The 25,839-nt window shown below is 41.1% G+C and overlaps 1 protein-coding gene across 2 annotated transcripts; it reads right to left on the bottom strand.

Moving 5' to 3' along the window:
- Positions 1-1,091: 1,091 nt before the first annotated feature.
- Positions 1,092-24,203, bottom strand: HSH2D (hematopoietic SH2 domain containing). 2 transcript variants are annotated; one of them, XM_075282282.1, is made up of 6 exons: positions 24,166-24,203; positions 8,411-8,547; positions 6,039-6,128; positions 4,853-5,018; positions 3,133-3,399; positions 1,092-1,505 (listed from the first exon to the last, which is right to left on the bottom strand). In XM_075282282.1, exons 2-6 carry the CDS (start codon positions 8,512-8,514, stop codon positions 1,125-1,127), a joined length of 1,008 nt encoding a protein of 335 aa, XP_075138383.1. In that variant the 5' UTR covers positions 8,515-8,547; positions 24,166-24,203; the 3' UTR covers positions 1,092-1,124. The 2 variants fall into 2 exon arrangements, with proteins under 2 accessions (XP_075138383.1, XP_075138375.1); XM_075282274.1 differs by lacking the exon at positions 24,166-24,203 and adding an exon at positions 23,505-23,570.
- Between the last annotated feature and the right edge of the window lie 1,636 nt (positions 24,204-25,839).

The raw sequence follows: 25,839 nt of genomic DNA, 5'->3' as shown, positions 1-25,839 counted from the left end.
ACATTACATTATGGTAGTATTTCACGGTTCCTGGATACAGGATAACTTCTTTTTAGGCTGGAAAAAATGAAAAAAACAAAAACAAAACATACTTGCCTGTCCCTGGAGTTCTGGTGCCTCCCAGCGCAGCTCCAGTCATGTTGATACATTGTCTTCTTATGGAGCAGCAGGACCGGACCACGCTGGCAGACCCCAGAGCACCAGGGAGAGGTGAGTATGTTCACCTGTTTCATCCTCCCTGGCATAAAATTTCAAAAATAAATAAATAGGGGACCTTTTCGTTTTGTGGATAACAACACAATGATTGCTGTACATCCTAGTGTATTTTCTGTGTACTACCTGTGCCTGATCCATGCACTATCCATGAGACATCCGTGTGTCATCTGTCCTGTATTCTTTATTTTTTTAGCACCTTGCAGTGAATCTATGAACAGCAGCAGCACATGGATGACATTGACCCATAGACTTGAGTGGCTGAGATGAGTAGAGAGGGTACATATCACAATTTTTTTTTTTCCAGTGTCAATTGACTATAATGGGTCCATGTGTTATCTGATGTTTTTCACAGATAGCACATGGTTTATGCCTGTGTATGGATCCATGATACAGTGCATATAGCCTGCTGTGGGCATCATACCTTACCTTCACACTTCTCCAATTTTATGTGAAGGAATCTACAAGAAACATTGGTGTTGTGTTCTAATGCATCTATTATTATGGAGGTATTCCACCGTAGAAGTGTTGTTTGTTTTGAGGGGAGGGTACAGTATCTCACACAGACTTTATAGTTCCCAACTTTTTTAGACTTAGCACCCCTGGAAAAAAAATTTCCTCAGGGCACTACTAACAAATAATTTTTACCAAAAGATATAAAACATCCTAAGAACACAGATGATGTTGTAAGAAGGCATGCAGTCATCTTCCTAGCCAGAGTATTGCAGCGACCTGGCAGATTTCTAAGGTTTCTGTAATATAGTCAACTAGGGTCTTCTTTTGCTACAGGACAGGGTACAAGGACAAGCTTTTCTGTAAATTTGAACCATTACTTTAATAAAATATATCAATTTAAATATAAATGGTATCCCCGGACAGATTAGGTGTTTAACTTTAGTCCACTATCCTCTTTAGGAAAACCCTGGTGCAAAAGGGGGTGGTGCTCTGTATTCTTCTGGAACACTTGGCTGATGGTATCTCTGTGGTGGAGGTGATGAGGAGTTCTTCTGTACTGGTTGTCCAAAACGTCCAAAACTGTCCCTAACATTTTTCATTTGTGCAGCCATTGTGTTTTCCATTTTCTTCAAATCCTGAGACAATTCTCCTTCTTTCACGAAAGCCACTGCTTTGTTTATTGCAGTTTTACAAGCTCTCAAAGGTTTCTTTGGAGAGTTGCTCAGTTTTTCTCCATTTTTAGTGGACCAATTTGTGCTGTGAGATGTGTTTTCACATGGTAAATCTATACTTTGTGACTTTGTTACAGATCTGTTCCCAACAGGATTCGCAGGGACCTGCAAACAGGAAGTGCAAAAGGCTTTCATGTTTACTGTACAAACTGACGTCAAATGATATTTGAGACCCTGCTTCCTATTATCAATTCATCTATTCCAGTTTTCTGGCAAATGTGTGACAATGTGGCACATCTTTGATGAAAGCCCCTCAGTACTGATGATGACATCTAAATGATGTCTTAATGTCAGCACCCTCATTGGTACCCCCCATGATGCATTGCAATGTCACCTTCACAAGTAAATGTATAGGTCTTTATCAGAGGCACTTTTATTTTGCACACAATATTACATTACAATGCAGACACATACCTTCCAGTATCATGAGCCGTTATTTCCCAGCAATTGATATTCCCCTGTCCCAATACTGCAACAGTGACTGTAGCACACAAGGACTGTCAGCTCATAGGGCTTACTGAATGTATCAGAACAGAGGAGTGGGGTGTAACCAGTCCTGCTTAGGGTTGCTTCACGCTAGCGGTTGTATTCCATCCGGAAGGAGTCCGCATGGACACCCCCCAGACAGAATACAATCACAATTGCAAGCGATGTGCTGTCAAAGCGCACAAACCCCATCATTCGCGGCAAGCCCATTATAGTCTATGGTGTCCGTGTACTTTGACAGTACATCGCTTGCAATTGCGATTGTATTCCATCTGGGGGGGTCCATGCGAACTTCTTCCAGACAGAATACAACCGCCAGTATGAACCAACCCTTAATCTTGCTCTATGTGCTATTTAGAGACAATGTGGCTGCAATGTGGGCCAGACTTCAATGGTGAGATCATGCGTTTTGTAACAACATGATCTGAAATGAAACATTGTTTTAAGGGAATTTCAATAAGTTACCCGCTGATGGAATTAATAGGCTCATGTTTCTAAGCTCTAGTGTACAGCATTGTGAATGCTTGGTAGGGGTGTTTAAAACTATTTATTATTAGTCTGCAATCCCATATGGTCATTTTCCTTGAACAGATGATGGCTGACACCACATAACTTGCTATGGGCAACTGCCTCATTTTACTTTACATCTACTTCATTTGTTTTCCCATTTTTCAGCATATATTACAGTTTTCAGCCATAACTCTTGAAGAGGAGTGGCTGCTAGGTGATCTTCCTGACTTTGGTAGAATCCTTGCACCCACACTTTATAACTGGATAACACCGGCTACTTTATATAGTTTTGTATGTAATAAAACGTCATTTTACTTGACATTTACTACGAGTGTGTGCTGTGGATTTCTTCCACTGGCAGAATAAAGGTAATATGTTATTTATGATGCCTAGTGCACCATTCAAAACTTAAAATACAAATTAAAAAAATGGCAAAACTGATTTTATTTTGCCATCTTGCAAAGATAGAGTTGATAAAATTTGATCAATAAACTAAATGTTTCTGAAAATGGGGCAACAGAAAATAATTCATTTCAAAATGGCTGCACTTAGGTTGAATGTGGAGTGGGACAAAGGTCTTGAAGAACTTTACATCATGAGACAACCCCTTTAAGTATCAAACTAGGTCATACCCTTTCCTAATTCAGAGTGGCATATGAACCGCCAGTCTTAAACATCTACCCCAGTGTTCTCAAGTGTTAACACAACCTATGTTCATGAACATGCATTTACTTACAGTGTTGTTTGTCTTTGGCAGTTCTGTAGGCAGTAAAGGGTAAAGCTTGTTTATTGGGGTGGGATTGCAAAGTGGTGGTGTTATTTGGGAATTGAAGGAAATGGAAGTCTGCAGTCCTCTTGGTGGCACAGGTGGGATGTTGGTATCCACAGACAGTGAGGGAGATGAGGTAGTGTCCATGGTAGAATGTCCTGAATTGTGGAATGGTGTTGGCAATGTTGATCTGTTTTCGAATAATTCCTGATAATCCGTATCAGATGTTGTTTTCTGTAACAGATCAGACAATGAATTGCATCAAGATAGCTAGATCACTAGGCTGCTATGCTGTCATTCCCTTATTTTCATTGTACACTGATCAGAAAATAAACAAAGGTGGGAACAAAATAATAATACAAAAGCAATATATAAACTTTTCATTTTTCTTTTTTTTTCCTATTATGTCAGTGAGTACCTTGTCTTCATGTATTATTGGGGTTAATAATGACTAAGGCTAAGCTCACATCTGCTCTGGAGTCTCTGCTGCAACTAGAGACTGCACCATAGAAACTGCCAAAGAATCGGCGGAGAGAAAAGTCCTGCACAGACGACTGGTTTCAGTATGAAAACAGCGGATGCCCGGTCCACCCTATTAGGCCAACCCTATTATAGTCAATTGACCCGAAGGACAGAGAGACCAACACAGATGTGAACTTAGCCTAATTATTTCAAGAGAGGATTACACTGAGATGCCCAATATACTGACTAAGGGTCCATTCACACAGTTTTTTGGTGCTGATTTTGGTCCTGAATCTGTGTCAGAATCCAAGTGGAAAAAACGCCTCCCCATAGAGTTCTATAGGTTTCCCTAGCTTTTTTTCCCACTGGCAGAAAAAAAGCTTCCTTCAGGTGGATTCCACCTGCAGAAACCAACGCAGTCAATGGGAGGCAGAAAATCCACGTGGAATTGGCAAAATCCGCATGGAAAAACCGCTAGCGGTTTTTTCAAGGTCCATACACTGTGCTGGAGGAAAAAAAAACATTTCCTAATTCCTGAAGCAGATTTTTTTCCTCATCAAAATCCTTGCCAAAAAACTGTGTGAATGGACCCTGTGTGAATGCTTTTTACAGCTAAAGCTCCAAATTCTACCTAGCTGTAGCTTTGGATAAAGAAAAGACACACAGTAACTGCTTATGGCTACTTATAGCAGATGTTGGGAAGTAACAAGAGATTTTTAACATACTTCACATAGCAAAGGTATTTTCTTAATTTTTTTTTAAGTTAAAACTAAAAAAGGGATCATGTGTCTTTATTTTAATACTTCAGTCAATCATGATGGATACAAATTGAAAGTATTCCATCTATATCTGTCATAGGGAAACTGTTTATTCTATTTTTCTGATACTGATAAACTGATAAACTGATGACAGGTCAGGCCAGTGCAAAGAGCAATGTGGACTATGCCTCAATGTTTTGTGCCTGTCAAGCTTTTCTATCCCTCACCTATCAGAAGAACAGAAGTTCCCATGTCCCACATGCATCAATTAAAAGCAACCTCATTCCTTTTAATGTACATGTCCAGTGTTGTCATATTATACAAGCTTCTGAAGAGACCATGCAATCTACAATATTTTATACAGTAACAGAAGCAAGCACAGTACTTGAAAAATTATTTAAAAATCTCTACTAACAAACTATGACTATGAGATATACTTTCATGTCAAAATTGAGGTTGACACATACCTGTCCACATGGTTGAGTTAACAGTTCATTATAAGGGTAGATAGGATACTGTATGTGAAATTTCACCAGGTCCTCTAATGTATTGTGGATTTTTGTATCTCCTGAAAGTACACATTGTTGATCTTTCAGAACATCGATCATGAAATGTCTGTAGCGGTCCAAAGTCCTACAAATAAGATAATACGGTAATGACATTATTAACCCACACACCTTTTTGAATATTAAAATATTATTTGTCCTATAAATACATTGAAAAAAAAAATTCTGAAACATCAATGAAGTAACACCAACTATTTCCATCCTTCAATAGCCTTCACTCCAGAAGTTCTGCCCCACTTGGGATGTTTTCTTAAGCCCCCGCTGGTCAGTAATAATGGTCAGTAAGAATTTTTTCGCTTACCCATGATGTTGGTGTGACAATGGTGAGTATTCACAAACGTGCCGCCCCGCCCTCCCAACGCGCGTTTCGGCGTATCGCCTTCGTCAGGAGATGTGTAAGTCAATCCATCCCCTTTTATGCAAGGTTTCTGATTTTCATGTTTCTTTTTTTGGCCGGGTAGCCGTGATTGAAAGCCGGTGCACTGCACCGGCATCCAGCGGTGCACTCTGCTCCAGATTAGGCCCAATGAATGGGCCTAGTCCAGTGGAGGGAGTTTCTTCAGGCCAAACCGCGAGGCGACTCTGCCTGAAGAATGAACATCTCGCTTCTTTTTCTGGGAGCTGGAACAAACAGCTCCTGGAAAAAAAGACCTGAGCGGCTCCCATCGATTTCAATGGGAGCCGTCTTTTTGGTCAGGGATTTGAGGCCAATACGGCCTCAAAACCCTGACCAAAAAACTCTGTATGAACTTACCCTAAGGGTCAGTGCACACTGAGTTTTTTGGTGCTGATTTTGATGCTGAATCTGCCTTCCAATCAGCCTCTAAAAACGTCTCCCAAAAGGATTCTATTGGGAGGCTTTTTTTGGAGGCTGATTTTGAGGCGGATTCAGCCTCAAATTCAGCACCAAAAACCTCCGTGTGCACTGACCCTAAGTCTTAAACGTAGTATTGCTGAAGACAAGACATTGTCCACAGCAGTCACATGATGTTGAAGTGGGACTGACTGCTTACACAGGAATTCATTTCTTTATTATATAGCGGTCCATACATTCTAGATTAGGTTTTAATTCTTAGTGCCACATTACCTGTAGGATAAGCTGTATCCAATTCTGCTTTCACTAACTCTAATAAGAAAACATCCTGTTGTCTTGTTCTTCAGCAACTCTTCTGCTTCTCTATAATAAGAACAAAGAGATTTTTATGTGTTTTAATAAAGCAAAAACTTCATTCTTAACTTGCATTATAAGGAAGCACATTGGTGTTTTTCCATTCATTATGTACCCCATATATAATTCAGTACCCATTACTTTATTTAGTTATTCCTCTGTCTGTATCCTTTCCTCTGCTAAGTCATATGCCTTTCACTAGGACCTGATAAGATGTACAGAAGTGATAAAGTCGTCCTGTCTGATGGACTGTTCCATAAAGGTGGAGATAAAACCTTCTGTCACTAAAACTAAAGAGCACACCCATCGCACTGCAGTAATGAAGGAGCCTTCCTAACTATGTATTTATGGTCTTTTAGATTATTTGGGTGAATATGTAAAGAAATGATAATTCTGCTGCCCCCTGCAGTAGTGATAGTACAGTCCTCTGCTGAGGCATCATTCATAGCCAAGATACAGTCTGATGAGGAGCCAAGGAGAAGCTGGACTGCAGGAATATGATGACTGTATACATGTACGAAGTCTAGAGTATGACAGGTGAGAGGTGCAAGAATGGAAAAAAGGGGTTTTGCTGGAGTTCTTCTTTAAAGAGCGACTTTCATGTACTTGGACATTGAATTCAGCGTATCTTCGGTATGTGTGTGGTGCCAGAGATATTGGTGCTGTTAGTTTCAGTATCACTATCCCTGCATTGTTAGAAGAGCTGGCCTTATAGTTCAGCATCTTCACTGCACTGTAAGGAGCACCCCTGACAGCCCTGACAGTTCTCTTCCATAGATTTCAGTCATTCCTCACAGCCCAGTGATGACGCTGAGCTGAGAGGCCGGCCCTTCTGACAGTAAAGAGATATTGATGCTGAAACTAACAGCACCAAATACATACTGGGAAGGCTGACAGTGCACTGAATTCAGAGTACGATCAGCTTTGTAGTGGTGTATAACTAATGTCACAGGACATAAAGTCCTTTTTAATTGAAAGTGTTTTTAGGGCTTCTTGAAACAACAGTTTTTTCCTTTATTGACTTCAATGGGAATAATCATGGTGTGAAGAAATGTGCGTAAATCCGGATATAAAAACAATAAGCTAGAGTTACCAATATCCTCCTCACTCCTAGTCCTGCGTAATGAATACAGTGGTTGGCTGTAGCAGTCACATGGTGTATATGAGAACACCATTGCAGCACTGATGTAAACAGACAATCTGGAGATGGTAACTATCTGAGCCTATAGACATCAGAGAAACTTGAAAATCTGATGAAAATATTGGTCGAATATTTTTAATGTTCTGAAATAAAATGTCAATACTCAGGAGGTATTTTCTTCATGAATTAATGAACATTAGTAATATGGAAAGTGACTCAATCTCTCCACAGCTTTCATTGTAAACATGTTTTCATCACAAATTGTCACTTGACTTTTGCAAGTTTCTGTCCAGAGGTAAAATCGGAATTATTGCAGCATTTCTGCAGATATGGGTGGGGATTTATGATGAGGGTTGTACTATGACACACTTCACAAGCACAGAGAAATCAGGTAAGACATGTGCCTTGGGACGTATGACACAATCAATAGTTATGAGCTTAGTCATTCCCACAAAGCGCAAGGACACTGCATCAAGTGACCAAATAAAAACTAGTAAGGGTACGATCACATGCAGGTTTTTCTTTCGTCCCTTAGTCATTATATCGGATGTCAAAACTGATGTAAAAATGTATTAGTTGTTATCAGACTCTATTACAAATTTTTACTCCAAAACCATAAGTTGTCATCAGTTACCATCAGATTTTACCATGTTGGTTCATGAGACATGATGAGCTGCCAAGGCCAATAGAGTTTGGGTAATCAACTATTACTTGGTAATGTTTTGTTGACCAGTGTCCACCATCAAGTAAATCCGAGCTGGAAATGTCCAGTATTCATTGTAGTATTCAGACAAAAAGATGCGTCTGACTATAAGATGAACCCAAGGTTTAGACCAGAAAAATGGGCATTAACTAATGTGGCATTATACTGTGTGTGTGTGTGTGTGTGTGTGTAGGGGACTAATGTGGCATTATACTGTGTGTGTGTGTGTGTGTGTGTGTGTGTGTGTGTGTGTGTGTGTGTGTATAGGTAGGGGACTAATGTGGCATTATACTGTGTGTGTGTGTGTGTGTGTGTGTGTGTGTGTATAGGTAGGGGACTAATGTGGCATTATACTGTGCAGGGGGCATTAAGGAGCATTATACTGTGGCTGGGGATATTAAGGACCATTGTACTTTGTATACTTTTAAATATTGTATAGACACTTACTTTCTCGTGATAACACCATGAAACCATTCAGGAATGCCATACTGTAAAAACCATTCTGACTGTGTTTCGATGAACCATTTCACAGACGGTTTGTTTTCTTCCATTTCTTAATATAAATACTTGGTACCCAGCGCCAGCTAGAAATAAATCAAATCATTCTCATTAACAAAGGATCATAGTTGTTTTCTATAGTTAATACTATTTATATCACCCATACATTTCTCTAGTGAATTTATCCTCACTACATCCACTGAAAGACTGCTCAGAGGATCTTAGTGCTTCTGTGGAAGAATGAAGCATTAGGTTGAAGCCCTACATTGTGGAAATGCAGCTTTTTTTGTTGTAGATTTTGCTGTGGTTTTTTGAGCCAAAGCTAAGAATGGCTACATAAGGAATGGGAAATATATAGGAAGTTCTTATACTTCTACCTTCTGTTCAATCCACTCCTGGCATTGGCTCAAAAAAACCACAGCAAAATCTGCAACAACAAAAAAGCTGCGTTTCCGCAACGTGGGCAAACTTGTATTCACAAAGTGCAGTCATGTTATAAAAATACAAATTGGGTAACCCCTTCAAGAGTATAAGATTATGGTCTACCTTCAGATGGACCAGGTCAGCTCTAACTTTATTTTCCTTTTTGAAAAGTAAAATATTGTTGTCTTCTAATTTAACCTGTTCTGTAGGATATGCTTTCCTAAATCAGCAAATGCAAAGATTTTCAGGCTGCTTTCGTTGAAATACAATGACATAACAGCAACTAGACAAACCTTCGCAAAACTACGGAACATTCCATGCAAAACACTGAGCCAGTTAAGGCCAGGTCCCCACAGGTCGGAAATGCCACACAAAAAAATTGCGGCATTTTACGTCAAGTGCAAAGTGGATGGGATTCTTGTGAATCCCATGCCCATTTTGTGTTAAAACTGCAGAGCGAACACGCTGCAATTTCCAATACCGGTTTGGAAATCGGATGTTTTGGAAATCACAGTATGTCAATTATATCTACGGAAATGCCAGTGGCTTTCCCGTATATATAATTGTAAGAGAAAGTCAGCGGAGGAAAACTCAGCGAACTTTCTGTTTAAAGCGCTGTGGGAAGAACCGTGATGCATTCCTGCTGCGTTTCTTGCCGCAGTGTTCTATAGCTGCAGGTCATCCCGTGGGGCCTTTGCCTTACAATTCAAGTCAAGGTAAGGCTGAGGCCCTACGTTGCGGAAATGCAGCTTCTTTTGTTGCAGATTTTGCTGTGGTTTTTTGAGCCAAAGCCAAGAATGGCTACAAAGGGAATGGGAATATATAGGAAGCTCTATAATGTGACATATCAGACAATAGGAGTGAGGGCCCTTCATTAGGAGAAAGGGGGACACTAGAGGTCGGAGGGCTTGTTTGGGACAATGGTCCAGTCATCTTTTAATAGAATAGGTTATGTAACTGAAGCTGTATGAGCCATCACCAGCCGGTATCTGTGAATAAACAGATACTAAGTGCAAGGAGCGCAGGGTAACTTGTAGATGGAGAGGACAGGATCTGAGGAATAGAGGAGGAAGGATAAAAAGTGTTATTGTTCTACACCTCTGCACACTACACGGTGATTAAATGAACATGTGTATCTATTTCTAAAAAGCAATCAAGTCCAAACCACATTAAGGTTAAGGCCCCACGTGGCGCCCTGCAGCAAAAAAGCGCTGCGGGAAAAACAGTGGTGGCAACACATCATGGTTCTTCCTACAACACTTTGAACAAAAAGTTCTCTGAGGTTTCCTCTGTGGACTTCCTGCTTCAATTATAACTATAGGGAAACTGACGGCGTTTCTGTAGGTATAATTGACATGCAGCGATTTCCAAAACCTCAACAGTTTTGGAAACCACCATTTGTCCGCAGTGCGTTTTTTACTGCAAAGTTGTGACTTATGCCACAGTATTTAGGCCACATGGGACCCGAACCTAATGTGAACCAGGCTTATGGAGGTAATTTCTTAGGTAGCCTCTACCCACAGGATAGGCTAGGCTGGGTTTTAACCATTTAGCAAACTGAGCACATGCTTAGAGCATCATGGGAAGGGTGTGGGCACCATAGAAGGATGGCAATCAACACATTTACATAAATCACAGAAACTGTAAGAACAACTTATTTACTACTAAGCGGCCTGTGCTTTTGTTGCAGTATAAGGTAGAAGTATCAGATCCTCAGTGGGACTAAAACCCACATTATAGTGAATAGATGTGAATGCAGATTGCTGTATTGTATACCACATGATCGTTTATATTATTTATACTTATATTTAGTATAGTTTACTTACTATACACGGGCCATTTTTTTTTTTTTAAATGGTTCAGGCTTTTAAAGGTTTTCATCCCCTAAGGATAGGCGACAACTTGCCGATTGGTAGAGTTCGGTTCACTGGGAACTCCACCACCCTCCACAGGGGTCCCATTTGCCATACTTGAATGGAGCAGCAGCAGGTTGTACATACAAATTGCTGCTCCATTCATTTCAATGTGATTGCAGGAGATGGCACCCAGCTTCCTTTTATGGCATTCCTATAGAATGGAACGGAAGAGGACACAACCATTGCAGTGAATGATGTAGCAGGGCAACAACATCATATTGAATGAATTGCCGTTTTTGTTGTTGTTTTTTTTTTATGAAAAACTAAGCTCTCGTGAGCAGGTCCCTCACATCCTATTGTGTGATATGTTCATTTATTGTCACATTGTAATGTCAAATATTGTCATTTGTGAAGTGCTGCAGAGTATGTTGGCGCTATATAAATAAAATTCTTAAAAGTAATAAACAGGTTACATATTAACCAAAAGGATGTGATCCATAACAGAGTTTCCCTTAAAAAAAAAAAAAAACTACACCAAAAAAAACCTGAACGTGTCCATGCACAGGTTTTCTTCTAATTGTGATGCCTTGTGTGCCATTGAATAATTCAATGTTATTGTGTCTTGTACACGCCTAATGCCTTGATAAAAGGCCTGTACACAATCGAAGTTTACTCAGGTGGATGAGTCACTGTTTTCCTGTTGAACTACCTCACTGAACAAACATGGGTATGGGTAATAATTGAGGCGGAAAAACCGACCTGACAAAAGCAGAAATACATTTTGTTCCTGAGCAGGAGATATGGTACAGAAACTAACGCACAATAACTCGCGCTAACTTTTTATTACCTTATATTTTGTAGAAAGTGAATGATCAGCCTTTCCTTAAAGGGGTATTTCCATGTACATAACTATTTTTAAAATTTGTAGATAATTAAAAGTTAAACATTTTTGCAAATATAAGTAATTAAACATTTTGCAGAGTTTTAAAGATTTTCTCTAAATATCTTGTGGTCACAGTTTGTTGTCTTGATCGGTTGCCAGTGGATATGACCAGGAATGCAGAAACTTTCTAAGGTCTGAAAATCCGCCATGATATCCTCTCATACATGTAGTGTCCCTGCCTGATATCACAGCTACAATAAGAAAATCATTGCTGGGTTCCTGACAAGTCCCAGACCATAGAAAGTTTCTGCATTAGTGGTCGTAATCATTGGCAACCGATCAAGACAACAGACTGTGACCATTAAGATAGTTAGAGAAAATCATTAAACCTCTGCAAAATCTTGCTAGGTGGGGTGGCATAGACACAAAAGTTTCTTTAGTCCAAAACAATGGTAGAGTTTGTTTTCACTCAAAAAAGGTAGTGCAGCAACAAAAGGAAACAATACAGAAATAAATATCTGCCAGGCTAGGCTCTAACTAAACATAGAATAGGTTACCTCACCTAGAATAACAGAAATACAAAAGCCAGTAGAATCATTCAGGACACAGCTCCAAAAATATGACCTCTCTGTTTGTTCTCCAGCCAAGCTCTGCCCACAGTCTGCTGCTGGAGCTGACGTCTTAAGCCTCCTTGATGAGGAGACTCTCAACAGCTGAGTCGCTGGCAGAACATCCCCAAAGTGTGGACTGGAGGGGAGTGGACTGACCGGTCCCACTACCAATCCTACCTGCCATTCCTAAAAATCCAGCCCAGTAACTGGAACTTTGAAATAACCCTCAGCAGACCATAGTTATCTGCTGAGAAATCTTCTTTCTGGAGTTTTCTCATCTCACCTACCTTAGTAGTCTGGGTGTGATGTACACCCCCTCCATTACCTGACCAGCCATCAGCTTACACTACTTATATTTGCAAAAATGTTTAACTTTTAATTATCTACAAATATTAATATGATTATGTTCATGGGAATACCCCTTTAAAGTAACTCACTTTGAGGTTTAATCATCAAAAGTTATTAGTTAATAAGTAAAAACTGGTAAAATAAAACTCCTGAAGCTTCATGTGCAGCAAATGGGTGCAGGAAGGTGACTATTTTGCTATATACTCCTACTACGTTTTGCTCCTACAACAGGAAGTAGCTGCCTTCCTCTCAGCCATAGCAGATGCTAATACTAAAAATAACTGGTATTCACTTTTCCCCAATCCCCCAGGCTCTGGTCTTTACTTCCTTGAGTCTTAACACACAGGAACTGCCCTGAGATCCTTCCTAAGTCATCATTGTGTCATCCATCCCTAAATCATTGTATATGGATGACCAGCTCACCTAGGGATTGAGAACTGAGCAAGTCCAGTTATATACAGGCACCTGGAAGTAAAGACGAACAAAACCAGACCAGTGGGGGACGTGCACCCTAATGTACAGTCTATGAGGTTACAAGTGGTTTTTTTTTTTAATGATTAATTGAAAAGTCGAGCATTAAAGAAGCATTCCAGAATTACTAGTATTACCTTATTTAGTTATTCCTTGTTATCTAAAAATTGATGGTGTTTGCCCCCATTTGGGTCAATTGATCTCAATGTGACCCCTGACAAACAAGGGGTTCTCTCAAGGGGGTCACCAGCTCAGGCAACAGAGCTTTCTGTATGTTCTCCACGGACTGTTATATTTATCCCAATACACCCGCCCCACCCCACCCCCACCTCCCCATATAGCGGTCACCAACTAAGAGGAAGATGAGACTCCACAGACTGTTATACCCCAAACCACCCACCCCACCTCCCATACCCACCACTCACCCACCCGAATCCAACTAACCCCCCCCCACACACACACACACACACACTTTACTAGCTTTGGCAATGCCAAATATCTATTCGGATGTGCCAATAAAGCTTTTTATTTTATTTTATTTTTTTGATTTGTAAGAATCCAACAGTATTGTACCACACTAGCTGTCCATAGGGGACAAAATCTGCCATCACTAGCTACTTCTGATATGACAGTTTGTGTCACACACCTATAATAGTGGAGATCACAGTGCAACCTCCCTAACTTTATATTTTTGGTTTAAAAAAAATTAAAATTCCCAATGTCCCCCTAGCTGCCCGCGTCATGCTGTCATGTGCATCATGGGATTTGATTCTCAAGGGCAAAGAAAAATATAAAAGTTAAGATGGAGTCAGATCTGGAGTGAGGAGAAGCTGGATTGTAGGAATATGAGGGTAGTATACATAATATAAGCCTGAAGAGTGAGAGACATGGGAGGGGGTGCAGAGATTTAAAAAAAAAAAAAAAAAAGTGTTTTGCCTGGAGTGCTCCATTTAAGGGAAGTGACTTTCAATAGTGCCATCAGAGAGATGGAAAGAGAGGAAGTATTTAAACCTGCAAGGCTTTCAATAGAAATCATCTCTCCCCCATTTTCATATACACCCTTCATCTACCCCTAGTTTCATGTCCCCCCTCTATCTCTGTCCCCAGTTTCATGCCGTTCTCCCCCTTTATCTGCCCTCAGTTTCATGTCCCCCCGTCTCTGCCCCAGTATCATGCCGTTCTCCCCCCTTCATCTGCCTCAGTGTCATGCCGTTCTCCCCCCTTCATTTGCCCCAGTGTCATGCCGTTCTCTCCCCCTTCATTTGCCCCAGTGTCATGCCGTTCTCTCCCCCTTCATTTGCCCCAGTGTCATGCCGTTCTACCCCCTTCATCTGCCCCAGTGTCATGCCGTTCTCCCCCCTCCATCTGCCCCAGTGTCATGCCGTTCTCCCCCCTCCATCTGCCCCAGTGTCATGCCGTTCTCCCCCCTCCATCTGCCCCAGTGTCATGCCGTTCTCCCCCCTCCATCTGCCCCAGTGTCATGTCGTTCTCCCCCCTCCATCTGCCCCAGTGTCAAGCCATTCTCCCCCCTTCATCTGTCCCAGTGTCATGCCGTTCTCTCCCCCTTCATTTGCCCCAGTGTCATGCCATTCTCCCCCCCTTCATTTGCCCCAGTGTCATGCCGTTCTCCCCCCCTTCATCTGCCCCAGTGTCATGCCGTTCTCCCCCCCGCCATCTGCCCCAGTGTCATGCCGTTCTCCCCCGCCATCTGCCCCAGTGTCATGCCGTTCTCCCCCCCGCCATCTGCCCCAGTGTCATGCCGTTCTCCCCCCCGCCATCTGCCCCAGTGTCATGCCGTTCTCTCCCCCTTCATTTGCCCCAGTGTCATGCCGTTCTACCCCCTTCATCTGCCCCAGTGTCATGCCGTTCTCCCCCCTCCATCTGCCCCAGTGTCATGTCGTTCTCCCCCCTCCATCTGCCCCAGTGTCATGTCGTTCTCCCCCCTCCATCTGCCCCAGTGTCAAGCCATTCTCCCCCCTTCATCTGTCCCAGTGTCATGCTGTTCTCTCCCCCTTCATTTGCCCCAGTGTCATGCCGTTCTCCCTCCATTCATCTGCCCCAGCGTCATACTGTTCTCTTCCCCTTCATCTGCCCCAGCGTCATACTGTTCTCTCCCCCTTCATCTGCCCCAGTGTCATGCCGTTCTCTCCCCCCCCCTCCCTCATCTGCCCCCAGTTTCATGGGCCCCCTACATTATTTTCCACCTAAATGTTTAACACACAAAAAAAACACACTCACCTTCCCTTGCTCCCCCGCAGCTCTCTCCCTCATACACATATTGTAGGCGCGATGTGACGTCATCACATCGCGGCTACAAATGCCGGAGCTCAGCGTTAAAGCAGGAGCCGACAGCTCCTGCTTTAAATGCCTATGTATTCAGCTCATCGGCGTCCGTAGGGACATGCTGACCGGGACCATTATGTTAGGTGGCCGGCCCTGGATCCGCCCCTGCAGTCACCAGCCTGTTGAAGAATACAGAAAGTGAGAAGACGACACAGCAGTCAAACTGGTGAGAGAGAAGAATAGAAAAACCCCTTTAAAAAGGCTGAAGGATCTGTGAGAAGAACAGGACCTTCAGCCAGTGAGCAATTCAGCTAGAATCTGAAATCTGCACAAGAGGCAAGTGCCTACAAAAATATACTGATAGCTCTCTTTCAAGCTCTACGGTATTTGTGGAGTCGTATGTTGTGCTTCTCTGTAGCGTTTGTTGCTTTTAGTTTATTCAACCTATTAGCAACCTATACAGATAGTGAAAAAACATGTTCAGTTTTCAAATAGCCCAAACTACTAATCCTTCAATTTCAGATCTGAACTGGTAATCTGGAGGTTAAATTTATTTATGCTTCTAGTTTGAGCCCTGAAGTGGTCATGTCTGTTGTCTGAATTTATTTGCTTTTTAATTATCAGGAGAAGTTGATCTTACACTAGCATACAGTTTTCCATACTTTGGGTTTGCTTGGGGATCTGAAAGAAGGAAACCCTGTCCGCTTAAAAGTCATTACATGCAGAAACCCCCAGACCCTATAGGCTATAATGGGGTACACCTGGTCTCTGACGAAAATGGCAGAGAGAAAAGTCTTCCTTGTAGGTAATGTATGAATAAGGCTTGACCTACATGGCGACTTTCTGTCATGTGACTGATTAATCTTAACTATGGAGCTACAGCTGAAGGACATGGTGATATGAGTTGCATAGGGATGGCAGCTATTTCCTTCATTTCCAGAAGTAACAACAACATAACTACATAATGCAGCGTGAGAAGATCCCCCTGAATGTTATTTCATGAAGGATACAAGTATTTACTAACACAGATATGTTGGCTACTGGATGTTTTGTTTAAAAAGCTGCACTCCCATGATTGAGGATTGTGATATTGAGCTCCACTTCCTCTTTTCAAGCAGTGACAGCATGGACATTGGTCACACGGCCATACTGCAGCTCATTCCTATTCAAATTAATATAAGTGAGCAACAATAGCAAGCACACTTGAGCCACTTTTATTCTATTTACAGGAAACCATATAATCCAACATATCATGAATAAAAATAGGTCATCCACCATCCATCCGACACTCGAGTTTTGCTGTAACAGCTTTTTCTAGGGCATGAGGTTTTCCTTGTAAGTAGAATAAAGGTGCCCTGTGGCCCAATATTTCGCTATTGGTTGTGCACCTTCATTCTCTGTTGCAGAGAGTCTATTTGGTGTGATCTTTGAAAATAGAAGGCTGTAAAAGGACTGGACTCCGATTTTTCTCACCATATACAATCTCATTAGACCTCTAGGGCACGTAAGAGGTAAAAAGGAGTCTATTACCTTCCTTAACCCCTTCAAGCTGCCACCATAGTGCTGTAGGTGCAGTGACATTCTTACATATAATATCTTCATTATGTTTTACAGTCTCTTGGATGCCAAAAAATAGATGTTTTCTGTTATTTATTTACAGAGGTTGTTAAAGGCATACATTTTATTTTTTAGGGGGAGTTGTAAAAAAAAAAAAAAAAAAAATCATACTCCTCAATACTCCCTGCGCAGACTGGTCCTAATGCTCAGCTGTCTCCTTGAAGATAAACTAATTTTCGCCTTATAGCACTAATATTTTATCCCCTCCGCGTTCCTGTCCTCATAGCTTTTTACATTTTATTGCAATATAGCTTTAAGAGATCTTGTATTTTGTGGGTACATATCATGTGCTGACTAAATTCATTTTTGAGAGGAGGGCAGCAATTTTGCAACTGTTTTTTAAAATATTTTATTATGCCACAAACAGTGCGGTATAAATAATATGATAAAGTGCTTATCCAGCTTCCAAAAATTATCTCCAAATACTTGTGTAACCATCCCACCCCACAAACGTAGAGAGTGAGAGCAAGCAGATGAATTATGGGAAATGTAGTTTGTCTACAGATAATTTTTGGAAGCTGGGTAACCACTTTATGTTGTTTTATGGTCACTACAATTACCAAATGTATGCAGTTTTTGTTATACTTTACTACTTTTTCAGATTATTTTTTTTTTGCGAAAATAATTTTAAATTTGTCTTTTGCCATATTCCAAGAATTATAACATGTTTATTTTTCCAGTGAGAACCTTTTTTTTGTGGAAAATAAAAAGGTGACTTTTTGATCAGTTTTTATTATTTTTGTTTTTGAGAGGTGAGATGATTTTCATTAACAAGGGTATAAAAAAATTTGTAAAACCACTATGGTCCTGTGGTCATCAATGACCACAGCATCCGTGAGGTTAAATGACCAGACTGTGGAGGCAATAAACATCCTATCTAGGCACAAAACAGGTATTCATCTAATCACTCCAAAATTATTATTGAACTTTCCAAATATCATGGTGTATAATCTGGCTGCACTCATTAAGATTCGAGCCATCTTTAACTCCCTCTGTAAGAGCCAGGTGCATATAAGATCTTGCACTCATTTACACCTGGTTCACATCTGCGTCGGTAATCCGTTCAGAACATGCGGACAGAAAACTAGTTCACAATCTACTTTCCTGTCCGTATGACTTGAGCAGAGACCGTGCGAAAAGCACATGGACCCTATTATAGTCTATAGGGTCTGTGTGCTTTCACTGCACAATATTTGCCAATGCACTCGGTAGTCCGATCAGGAGATCCCCATGCGCACTCCCCAGAACGGATTACCGATAGAGATGTGAACCAAGCCTAAGATGCATAGAGCTGAATTAATAGCCCCACAAGAACACAGAATGGACCTATTTGTGACCTTAATTGTTTCAAATAAGGTCAACCAGAAGCTAATCTATGCCAGTGGTTATGGAGTTGCCCATAAAATCAGCAATACTGGGATTCTGAGGTCACTAATCTGCTTGACTCATTCCCTTGAAGCCCTTCCTGGTCAGTCCAAGACTTTATAGATAGAGATTTGTAAATGTGATGGCCATTTGGTAACATGAGCTTATGGGAAGATAATTCTAGCCATGACCTAAGGATGCTAGTTGCATCTGAAATGTGTCATCTTTTATGGCGCTATTTTCATTCTATAGTTGGTCGCTTTAATGCCTCCAATAAAGTCTCCATATTTTTCCACCTGCTGAGTGCTAGATGAAGTTTCTGCCTTTGCTGTTGTTGGAGTGCCAGGACTGGGCGGGAGTCATGTGCCTTGGCTTGTACTGGAACAACATCACAGCTGGTACCATGTTTTTTGGGTTCTTTTTAGACAGGATTGTCTGAGGCAAACAGACCACCAATTCATGTTTTCCTGGATAAATTATCATTTATAATGAAAATGGAGTCGGTGGAGGCAGTAAGACAAAAGGTACTCCCAACTGTGGGGAAACGAAATATCTCTACTACCCTTAAAGATATGCTCATGTGCTTCCAACCTACAACCCGGTATCAGGAGCAAATTTTTTAGGGGGTCCCCATTGAGACAGTGGGCAATAAGCTGACCACTGGGGGGGTGGGGGGGGATTAGTGTTCCATGTGGGACTCATCCAGTCTGGGAGACGTCTGACAGCTTACAGGTGGATGAATGGACAACAAACTTTTTTCCCACTATTTGCTGAGCTTTACCTCTATCTTACTAGTGCCAATATACTTTGACAGACAAGAACAACAGACAGCCAACACTAGTTTAAATCTAGTTTGTGATACAAAGGGTCTCTAATCTTCATACAGTTTTTATAACGTTATGTTATATTTCAGAAATGCCCTTCTGATTCCTTAGTTTAATCCTCTGCCAATCTTCAGTGGACTCTGCAACAGATTCTCCGGCTCAGATGTGAACGTAACCTTAAGAATGCCATTCTCACACCATAGTCCCCACAATTGACTGACATTGTAGTCCTCAGGCCCAAGAAAAGTTAATATTCTTTTCCTTTTGAATGTGGTATAATCACCACAATTCCACTGACAAGTGTGTGTATATAGGTAGGGTCCACCCACCACAGCCCCATGTTACATTGTGGACCTGCTGTCTCTCAAAGATGTCTGGCCATTCTTACTTAGTCCATTCTAATATCATAGCTCGTCACTTTAGCGAATGCTATGTCATGGACTCCAGTCAATACTAGCAAGATCTTATACTCCATTACCGAGTGACTTATGTATAATTTACTCTGCATTGTGTTTTGTAGTGAATATATAGACCGGTTATAGCTATATGGCTTTATGCCTAGAGATCACTTCATCATATACTATAAGGCAGGGGTCCTCAAACTTTTCAAACAGTGGGCTGGAGGCAGAGCAGGTCGCACAGACATCAGGAGCGGTGCCCTCCAATACATAAAGTGAAGTGCGCTCCATGGCCTGGCACGAGCTCCCCAGGAGCTTCATTATAAATGCACGCCTGCCGGCGTTGTCGGCGGGGCCAGACAGAAGTGCTTGGCGGCCCGCATGAGGCCCCCAGGCCGCAGTTTGAGGACCCCTGCTATAAGGATTAATGCAGATCTGAGAAGGTTGTAAATATATGAATCACAAAAACATTGTTATCCTTAAAACTAAATGCCGTGAATATGATATTACATGACAAGATGGCACCTGTGCCGGGACCTTGGTGAAGGAAATAGTTCAAATTGCAGTCTGAGGAGCCCTGTCCCCCGCCTTGTTGCCCAGAAATAGAAAATCAGCAATATATGGACACAGCTATGATATATCTTTCTGTTGAAGCTAAAAATCATATGTCCATGCTGGCATCTTGTAACCCATTGTTATCTAGGGAAGACAATGGTTCCACTCCAGCTGATTTGAGCTGACTCCCTTTAGCTAAACACAATCGACCCTGGAGTGTCTGATGCCAAAGGTGGATAAGCCTTTCTATCAGGTCAATACAATGTCCAAGGACGGTAAATAGACACTACAAAATTCCCTACACCTGCATGCATCTGGTGGGTGAACTGGACTTTTATCATTGATCTTGTTTGACCCTTATATGGTTCTTGTGAAACTGCAACATAGAAATCAAGTTTATGCACCAGTGGGAAAATAGTGCCTCGGTCAGGTTAAAGGGTAAGTTCACACGATGTAACGTGCCGCGTGATATGGCACGTATACGGTGTGTGAGAGTTTGCGCGCCGTATATGCTCCCATTGATTTCAATGGGAGTTAGGATCATATATGCCGCGTTATTTTGCGGCGGCGTGATTTTGCGGGCGCAAAATCATGGCCGCAAAATAACGCGGCGTATACGATCCTAACTCCCATTGAAATCAATGGGAGCATTTTGAGTACGTCATCTGCCGGCACGTGTATACGTGCCAGATTGCGCTCCACTTTCCTCCGTGTGAACTTACCCTAACAGAGACTCCAGGAGCCTTAACGACTGTGATCAGTGCTTGCAATGATCATGGGCATTGAGCTATGGCAGCCGCTCAGCTCCTGTTGCACCAAACACATAACACACAACACACAAAGTCATTAATAAAATTTACATTTTTCACTACTCTGTCGTGTCCATACCTGATCTTTATAGAGTAAAATATGCCAATCACCTCTCTAGCAATATCCATTACACGGTAAAATAACAGCAACAACCATTATCACTAGAGATGAACATATAAAACACTTCTGACAAGTGGAAAAGTTCCATCAGTCATAACACATCTTCACCCATTGAAAGTCACCATATAAAATCCCAGTTGTTGGCAGTTTTCAGATGGATATAATAGCGGGTGTTTTTTTTTTTTTTTGCACCCACAGTACAAACGAAACTAGAAACTAAACGATCTAGAATTATGGCTCTCTAACACCAGTAAATACCAGTAATAATGATAAACTGCAATAACTTTAAAGGTTACAGCCATAATTTGTGAGCAATAAAGCGGCCATGTTACACCTATTTATCAGGTAGGTACGGAGATTATAATTATTCATTACAGTTACAATTTTTATAGGGGTATGTAAAGTTCTATTCTCATGTAAACCCCTATTTAATTTGCACACACAAAATTGCATTTCTGAGATTTTGGTGTCTCCTTAACACCTGCACATATATATATATATATATATATAGATAGATAGATAGATAGATAGATAGATAGATAGATAGATAGATAGATAGATAGATAGTGTGAATTCCTCACATTTTGCAGTTTTTTTTTTAAAGTACATTTTGTTTGCAGAAAGGGATTGCATGAGCCGCAATTAGAGTTTTTGCGCCGTTTTTGCTTGTAATCTCTATTTGATGCAAAATTGCATAAAGGTTTTTCTATATATGAAATATTAATTATTATATTAACAATATATTAACATTAATATATTGTTATATTAATATATTAACATATTGTTTAGATATTCAATGTTTTATATACAGTATTCTGTACAATTTCCAAAAAGTTAGATTATGGTGTCACAGTTTGCTAGGTGCAGTATAGATTTTTATCTTATTAGTGAATGACAAAAAGATATTGCTTGACTTCTGTATTAGTGTTTTTCTAGTTGAGGTTTGTGGTATATATAAAAATTGTGCACACCTTGATCTATTATTTTTTATGTGACTGTTAGATTGAATATAAGTTTTAGGTACAAATATGAGTGTTAGTGCTTTTTTTTTTTTTTTACAACTAATTATTTGTTTGTCACACAGTTGCATGAAGGTGGATGTGCCTATTGATAACCCATTGAGGCAGGTAATCTTCAGGTTGCCTACTTTCAAGAATTATATAGGGTTTAGGGGTGCAATTGCTTTTCCCGGTGTGTAATCCCTAGATTTTATAGGATGATACTTTTTTTTTTTTTTAAAACATTTCCAGCTTTAAAGCTGAGGCCACACATAGCAGGCTGAAGCAAAAAAAACTCTGCAGGAAAAACTGCAGAGCGTTTCACAGGAAGTCTGCAGAGGCTTCCTATGCAGACTTTCTGCTTCAATTATACCTATTGGGAAACCGCCAGCATTTCTGTAGGTATAATTGATATGCCAACACTGAGATGGTTTTGGAAATCGCAGCATGTCCGCTGCACAGAATTTTTTGCAATGTGTGTTTGAAAGAGACTGTAAAACACCATGGTGTCCAGCTTGTTCTTCCTATTGATTCTTTGGCTGCAACATAAAAGACTACAGCTCACTAGCCTCATTGTGTGTGAAGCTAATCAGCTAGCAAACACGCAGTGGAAACTGTAATGGTTTACATAGGGCCAAAATTTGGAGAGGAATCTAAGGTGGAAGACCTCAAATTCCTCCCCAACAGTGGCGTAACATGAAGATTCTGGGCCCTAATGAAAAATCTGTGCCAGGCCCCCCAACTATAATGTATCACACGAATAAAGTACTGGTCTAATATATAGTGTATATACTGATAAATTATATTTTACTGGTCTCTTCATATTGAGAATAGACTCCTTATGGGACCCCTAAGACTCCTGGATTTGTGTGGAACCGCACCTTCTATACCCCCCTCACGTTACACTCTTGCTCTCCAAATTCTGTCATGTGAACATACCCTTATATTTCTCCTTCCTGCCCAAATCCACTTCTAGCAAACAAGAAAATGCAACAAGTTCTAAATTATGTGCCTCCAGCCTAACGGAGAAAAATGAAAACGAAAACCTTGTGTTTCACTATAAGACTATTATAGTTAAAACTGAACCTAAACTTCAAAATACATGATATTTTTGAATATATTATATTAAAATCTCTGATCCAAGAGTAACAAGCCCTGCATTCAGAATTCGCCACTATATGAGCTTGTTATTTAAGTATTTCTATTGTGAAATGAGGTAACCTTTAGAGATGTGTCGCTAGGGCTACAATGTATCAGCCATACTAAATTAAACCTATATATTTATAGTTAGACTTGCTGATTCATAATATTGTTACTCTTCAACATCGATACAAATACTATACAAACGTACAACTAGACACCAACAACAAAGAACACTTTATAAGTAGGAAATATGACAGCTACGGTAATCTATGTACAACTGTGTATTAGAACCTGGTTTATGTGCTGCTTTCCCTCTACATAAAACTGAGATATCTCACCTTGGAAATGAGTGCGAGCTGTTATTCTGTGAAGGTCTCTGCTAGGTGAGGGAATAGGTTTCTATTCTTGTACCTGTAACTAGAGAAGGCAACTCCTCCTTGAATGATGGTGCACAGGCGTGGCTGGGGGAAAGGTGAAAGTTGCTGTAGTTGAACCTCAGGAGGAGGGTTATATGATGAAGAGGAAATTTTAATGTATTTCAGGTTTGAAATTCCAATGGGCTGAATATAGGCACTTGTTGCAACGTGCCAGAGATGTGAGTTCCGTGTCTTGCACAACATTATAGAAACGTCACTGGAATATAATGTTCTACCTGCCGACATGGGAAGTAACTGCTATAGCGTGCATGCTGTTCAGTACAAGAGCATCATGTGCGTGATCCACCATGCTTTACCAGCATTTTGTATGGATTATTTGAGGCATTACGTCTTTACCCATTAGCTCAGCATTTTGTTTGTGAAACTAGCTATTCTCATTAGTTATTTACAAATAAGCCTCTCCCCTCACTGAAATACATATACATGCTCAGCCTGTTTATGTTCAAGCTGCCGTCAAATGAGCATTCATCTCATATATGTGGGTCGCTTTACACACACACACAAAGAAATAACCTGGGGGGCATGGTTTGCAGCTGATGGCGCTGGACATGTAACTACTTACCTACGTCCGACAGCACAGATTATACAGCCTCATCTGCCTCTGCAAGGGATGGTTTATGGGGGGAAAAGAGTTGCGCTTCCATTCCTAACTCCTCTTCAGCTCCCGGACCACTTCTTACAGCCTTTTTCAACTCTGTGGTGGCATTAATCATCTTCTTTCGGGATGGCCTGCTGTAGGAGTAGCATATCATCCAGTGACAGACAGATTTGACAGGCTGATTGGAAGGGCCAGATCTGTCCTGCGGAGCCCCCTGGACCCAGTGCAGGTGGTGGGTGACAGAAGGATAATGTCCATGGTGAGCCCCATGCTGGAGAATAACTCCTATCCAATGTATGAGACCGTGATAGCACTGGGCAGTACTGTCAGTGAACGACTGCTTCACCCCAAGTGTGAGAAGGAGCACTATCGCAAGTCTTTCCTACCTGCTGCAGTTAGGCTGTACAACAAACACCTGGCTAAGCGTCAATCACTCCATACAGAGAAGTGAAAGATTCCCAAGTTGTGTGATAACTCTCCTACCACACTTTTTTTTTTTTAAATCTTTTTATTTTATCTCAAGTTTCTGTTTTGCCAACCTCTCTCCTTCCCTGCTTATACTTCTAAGCCAGCCAAGGACAGGTCCCGCTCCTTTTTTTTTTTTCTTTGTTTAAAAAACCAGCCTGTCTTGGGCTCGCTGAATAAATAGTGAAAATGCCGCCCCTCCTAGCTGTCATGGATAGAGCCTCACTTCGCCTCATTAGAGGTGTCCCCCTGGTGCCGCCACTGTTGCCCTGATCCTGCAGGATCTATTGAAAATGTTACTGGGTCTAAGAGCTCATCTAAAATTCCACGAAAGACTCTATATCTCAGTTATGTAAGACTGAGGCAGTATCTGGAGCAGTTCAGATCTTTCAAGGGATTTGAAGAATTTTTCATCCTCAGAATAAGATCAGGAGGAGATCAGCAAAGGGTTTTTTCCTGTTGGAAAGAATTCAGAAGTTAATTAGGTCTATCCTATTAGGATGTAGACAAAGGAAAGGCTTCAAAATCCGCTTCAAGGGGAACTAGGGCCTTTGTCATGGACCAAGTCCAAATGAGGATCTCATTTACTCCTGGAAGACTAATTTCTCTTACTAATTTCTCTTTCTTTCAAGTGGTGGATCAACCTAAAAGATGGGAAATTTATGGTCTAACCCGGTTTGGACCCTGTTGACAAAAGATGCATTTCTCATGGAGTGGGAAGCACATCTAGAACTCCAAGTGGCAGGAACTTGGAATGCACAGGAGAGGAGTTCAGAGGTGTGCAGTTAGTCCTCTTCCATTTTGACACCTACCTCAGTGCGAAAGCAGTCAAAGTGAGATTGGACAAGATTACAACTGTCTATATCAACAGACAGAGTGGAACTCGCTCTCTTCCCCTTCTCAGGGAAGTGGTTCTGATTTTGAGTTGGGCAAAGAAGAATGTATCACATCTCTCTATAATTCATATTAGGGATCCCTCAATGTGGTAGCGGATTACTTCAGCTGAGGCTGTCTACTTCCCGGAGAAGGTCACTAAACTCAGAGATTTTTCATCAGATTACCCTGTTGAGGGGCCTTCCGAAGACAGAACTAATGGCCATAAAATTCAAAGCCTCCATATCAGGAGGACATTCCACAATGTTCTATTTTCCATGAAACCAAGGGGAAAAAAAA

The sequence above is a fragment of the Leptodactylus fuscus genome, chromosome 1, assembly GCF_031893055.1.
Source record: "Leptodactylus fuscus isolate aLepFus1 chromosome 1, aLepFus1.hap2, whole genome shotgun sequence".
Lineage (NCBI taxonomy): Eukaryota > Metazoa > Chordata > Amphibia > Anura > Leptodactylidae > Leptodactylus > Leptodactylus fuscus.
Note: the sequence above shows the minus strand (reverse complement) of the source record. Positions and strands in the feature narration are given on the sequence as shown.